Source organism: Arachis ipaensis, chromosome B09 (assembly GCF_000816755.2).
Source record: "Arachis ipaensis cultivar K30076 chromosome B09, Araip1.1, whole genome shotgun sequence".
In the NCBI taxonomy this organism is placed as follows: domain Eukaryota; kingdom Viridiplantae; phylum Streptophyta; class Magnoliopsida; order Fabales; family Fabaceae; genus Arachis; species Arachis ipaensis.
Genome location: NC_029793.2, coordinates 111,070,833 through 111,075,675, shown reverse-complemented (window position 1 = coordinate 111,075,675; position 4,843 = coordinate 111,070,833). Strand labels below are relative to the sequence as shown.

The window sequence follows — 4,843 nt, the reverse complement described above, 5'->3', positions numbered from 1 at the left end:
TGCACATGACGATCTATTGATTAACGCTGTTAGTCTTGCATTGCATAATTCTTGGTATTAAGTTTGGCCGGCTTAATACTAGTGAATTATGTATATGAAAGTACTAATGGGTTATCATAGATGATATACGAGTTTTGGGTAAAGCGAATTGCGGGTTTTGGAGACGTTGGAAACTATTTCTCGAGGCTATTCAGTTGTAAGTCTTGAAATCTGTTCGAGTCGACCTGTTCTTTCATGTCCTAACTTGAAGTTCTTGTTTTGCTGATCCTTTTGAGGAGTAGTTTGATTTTTCAACTTTATTCCTCTATCCACAGGCATTCTTGTTTGATCTTAAGTGCATATGCTTGTTTGGGATCCTTGTTGCATCTACTTTTCTCTGTTTGAGTTCTTCTTGATTAACGTATTCTTTGATATAGCTTTGAAATTGTCCTATTGCGTTGTGCATTTTAACTCTGGATTCCGAGTCCATTCTTAGAGAACTTGTTGATTCAGTTTTTCTCTTATTTGACAGTGATCACAGCCAATTTTGAGATTTTATGAAAATTGCTGTTAAAAAGATATATACTTATCTATATGGGCAATTTTGAAGATTTCTTATACAGTTTAACGTCTATTTATTTCTAATACTTCTCCTGTGCTTTTACTGGTCTATGGAACTGCATTTACCTTAAATTACAATTTGGCCTTCTAGTAATTTTACTATAGTTCCAATGCACATCTTCATTTGATTATGTATTTGGATATTTTTCAAAATTTTGGAAAGGAGAGATTTTTCACTTTTATTCCGGTTGAGTTTCGTTTGATAAGCTTTACTTAACTTATTTTGAATTGAGTTTGATTTTGCATGCTATATGGTTTATGCCATTGTTGTCCTTTTGAAAGTGTTGGACTCCTAGCTTTCTTCCTATGAACGGACTAAAGTCTCTCTTAAGCTTTCTATCTCCATGAACGTCATGTTTGACCTTGTTTTTAACTAATCTCTTACATCTTGTGAGCATTTACCATAGATCTTGGTTTTTCCAATCTTGTGAATCTCATTCTTATACGAGTTAGTTTGATTCGTTTCAGAATAATGCATCGTTTATCTATCATTATCTCTACAAGAAGTTTTAGTCAAAGACTTATCCTTGAGAGATTACTAATAATTGAGTTGTCTTTTCTATAACTTTTGTATTCTTTTGGATCAATTGAAAGCTTATTTGATGTCTCATGCCTAGTGGATCTTATTTGAACTATTTTAGTTTAAGATCCTTTCTTGCAAGGCTTGACTCCTTTTTAGTACATCTTAAACTTCTTGAATATTTTTCTGAGATGGTGATTTCAAGAACACTTTTGGAGTCTTGTTTTGAACTTTTTAAAGAAGTTTTGAATTCCCTTTGGAAGAATACTACACGAAATTTATTTTGTTGTTTGATTGAGATTGAAACCATTGTTCAATTTTGACGAAGTTAATTTAAAGTTGGCATGCGCTGTTTTAAATGAAGTTTTGGAAAGCTTCCTTGTTTAGTGGAAATCGGTTCGTTTGTAACGCACCACTTATTTTCTTTACTAAATTGTAAGCAAACTTCTACCTTGGAATTTCTTTTCTAAAGAGAGTTTAACTTCATCTTGCGTCCATGCTATAAATGTCATACACACTTGTTTGAATATGGACTTTGAGAATTTTTGAACAAGCATTTGATTCCCTTTCGAGTTTTATGATTGTTTTTGGTTAGGTTGTGCACCTAATTATCTTTCTAAAATATTTGAGGAAATATTTTAGCTCTTAGCCAAACTTGTGTGCATTTTGTTTTTAAAACTCTACATGATCTACTTCAACATGAAATTGTATTGAAGTAAAGCCACATTTATGCTTTTGCTACTCTCTTGAAGTATGTTTGCTGCTCAATTTTTTTTCTAGACTGCAAAGTGGTTTTTCCGCAAATTTTCGACTCTTTCATGAATAATGTATTCGAAAGTATTTTTAATCATGCTCTTGAGTTCTGTGAGCTTTGTCTTGGGTTTGAAATATTCTCTTCTGTGAACCTCATGCTTCTTCGACTCAATTTGAATTTGTTTCGAACTAAGGCGTTGGTTCTCTTCTTATTGGTCCTATTGAATTTCTTGGATTCAAGGGTTATCTTTGAAGTTGTCAATTGATTTAATTCTAGCAAACTTCATTGCTTGAGCGTCCTTGTTTATCTGGGAATTGGATACATTCTCTTAAATCTATGAGTATTACCCTTGACAATTGTCTCTCCGTTCTAAATTTGGTATCCTTCTGAGTAGACTCGAGAATTGTTTTGATATCACGTGCGACTTGTAGACGTAGTAACGCGATACGTTAGTTCTTTAAGACGTGATGTGTATACGAAAGTTGAAGCGGTAGGTATGCAACGTATGAGTTGTGGGCGTTCTGTTCCTTGCGAACGGATTTGTGGTTGTCAGGCTTGTGATCAAATTTGGGGTTTGTAAAGCGCTTGATGGAGTTGGAAAGTTGAAACTTTGAGGTTGATATGAGATTAGTGTGCGGAGGTTGAGCACGTCGTTTTAACCCCATCATGTTTTATAGCCTTCAATGCCTTGCCTTACTATCACATGTTTGAGCCATGTCATCATTGCTTTGTGAACGCCCATCTTGATTTGCATCCTATTTGGTACCTCAAGTTTTTGTAAAGCTTTGAGATCATATGACCTTGTGCATTGAGCCTATCTTGTAACGTTTGCTTTGCAATCACACTCCTACCTTTACATCCTTATGCTTATGACAATCAAAGTATTTGAAAATCGTATATATGATTATATTTTGAGATATTTTTGCTTCTTTCTTAAATGTGTTCAAAGGTGAACTGTTATGGAATTTCTTTCATTTTGTATCAATTTTCGAGGGCAAAAATTTTTATAAGGTGGGTAGAATGTAAGACCCAGAACTTTTGGAAAGTCTTATTATGATCAAGTCTCAAATCATATAGCTATTTATAGCCTTAATTTCAGAGATTATTTTATTAAAGATAATTAAGGCAAGTTTTGATTTATTGGATTTGAGATAAGTTATGATTATTATCCAATTTTATAATTTTTGGATTATTTTCTATATTTAAAGTATAAGGTTGATAGTTATGAAATAATAAGGATTTTATATGATTTGGATTAGATAAGTAATATTTTAAATATTATTACTGCTATTTTGGAAAATGAAGAAATTAAGTATATTATTTCTAACTTTTAGATTTGGGCATTTTATTGAGAATAATTTGTGAAATTGATGAGCAAATAATATTTTCTATGTACAAATAGTGTTAGATTTAATTTGGGTTTCAATTACTGTATTATTCCCAATTTTATGTGAAATTACCATAATGCCCTTAACCCTAATTTTTTAAAATGAGGAAACCCTAACCCGGTAACCCATTACCCAACCCGGTTCTCTCTCAACCCCCCAAACCCAGCCGCAACACAGCAACAATATCTGAAAAAGAAATGGAACGAAGAAAGAAAGGGTTAGGAGGAAAACGGGAAGAGGGAGAGGGGAAGAGGAAGGAAGGCGCCGGCGGGCAGCACTGCCGCCGCGCCGTCGTGTTACCGCCGGAGGAGAGGAAGCCGCGGACCATGGTCACGGGTGGAAGAGAGAGCGCGAGCCAGGGCACGCGAGACGGAGCCGCCACTGCTGGGTCGCCGTCCATCCTCGTCCCACCGCGTCTCGCGATCACCGCCGCCGCGCCGGTCACCCTTCGAGCTCGCCATCAAAGACGTCGCGTCTCTGTCACGCGAGAGGAGTGTGACCCACCGCGCGGAGCTGCGCTGCCGTGCATCTCCGCTGTCGTCACTGACTGACCAGCCCGTCGCGTCGCTGCCGTCAAATCCGTCCCTTGCCGCCACCGTTGAAGCTGCGAACAGAGAAGAGAGAAAGGGATGAGTCACGCGGAAGCTACCTGCGTCACCACTGGAGGGGAAATCCGCGCCGTTGCTGCGGTTGATGCCGCCGGAATTGCTCTGCCGCCACCAGAATTTCTGGTCGCTGCCATTTTGGTGAGCTTGCCCTATTTCTGGTTCCTCCTAGTTCTGCCAATTCAATATTACTCTAAAACTGTCATTGAAACTATTGTATTTAATGAAGTGGCTGTTATAAGTTACGTTGTCGCTGCCGGAGAAGCTGTTGTGGTCGCCGGAACCATCACCGGAGCTTCTGCAGTTTGATTCAGTCTTTAATCCTTTCTCACGGTAAGCATTTTCATTCTGGAGTTCTTGAAAATCAATATGCTGTAATGTTTGGCCAGAGATTCTGAGGTTTTGTATCATAGGGTCAAGCTCCGGTAATTGCGGGTCACGATTAAAGCTGCCACCGAACCGGTTCGTAGACCGCTGCTGTTCGGTTCAGCCGTTCTTTATTCGTTCCGGTAAGCATGTTCGATTTTTGAAAGCCCTGCGTTGGTGTTATGTTCTGTGTAGTAAAGTGATTGCAATGTTAATGGTTTTAGGAGGTAGAATTCGGTTTGTTTATGCCGCTTGTAGCTGTTTCTGCTTTCGAGAGGGAGCAAGCAGGGCCGAGGTTCTAATTGTCGATGATTTCGGGCTGAGCAAAAAGGAATCAGTTAACAAGTTTGGGTTATGACTTGCGTTTTGAGGTAGGGGCGCTTTCCAAAAACTATGTTTTGTGTATTGGAATTATTACATATGGATACTGGTGCGAGATATTGTGTATTTGGTGATTGTATCTGCCTTATGTATTATTTGATTGACTCGAATGACTATGGATGTTGGTTTGGTTGAATTGTTGTGCGGCTTTGTGAAATGTAATGTCTGAAGTTGATTCTTTAAAGATTTGATATATGAGTTTAATCCGTTGAGGATTGGTTTGAATTGA

At 37.8% G+C, this 4,843-nt stretch overlaps 1 protein-coding gene across 1 annotated transcript in view; it reads left to right on the top strand.

Moving 5' to 3' along the window:
* The window catches only part of LOC107616993, a 5,928-nt gene extending 1,315 nt beyond the window's left edge, over positions 1 to 4,613 (top strand). Inside the window, exon 4 of the mRNA XM_021111967.1 lies at positions 4,492 to 4,613. Coding sequence (XP_020967626.1) covers positions 4,492 to 4,535 — 44 coding nt within the window. The 3' untranslated portion in view covers positions 4,536 to 4,613. The remainder of the gene's footprint in view (positions 1 to 4,491) is intronic.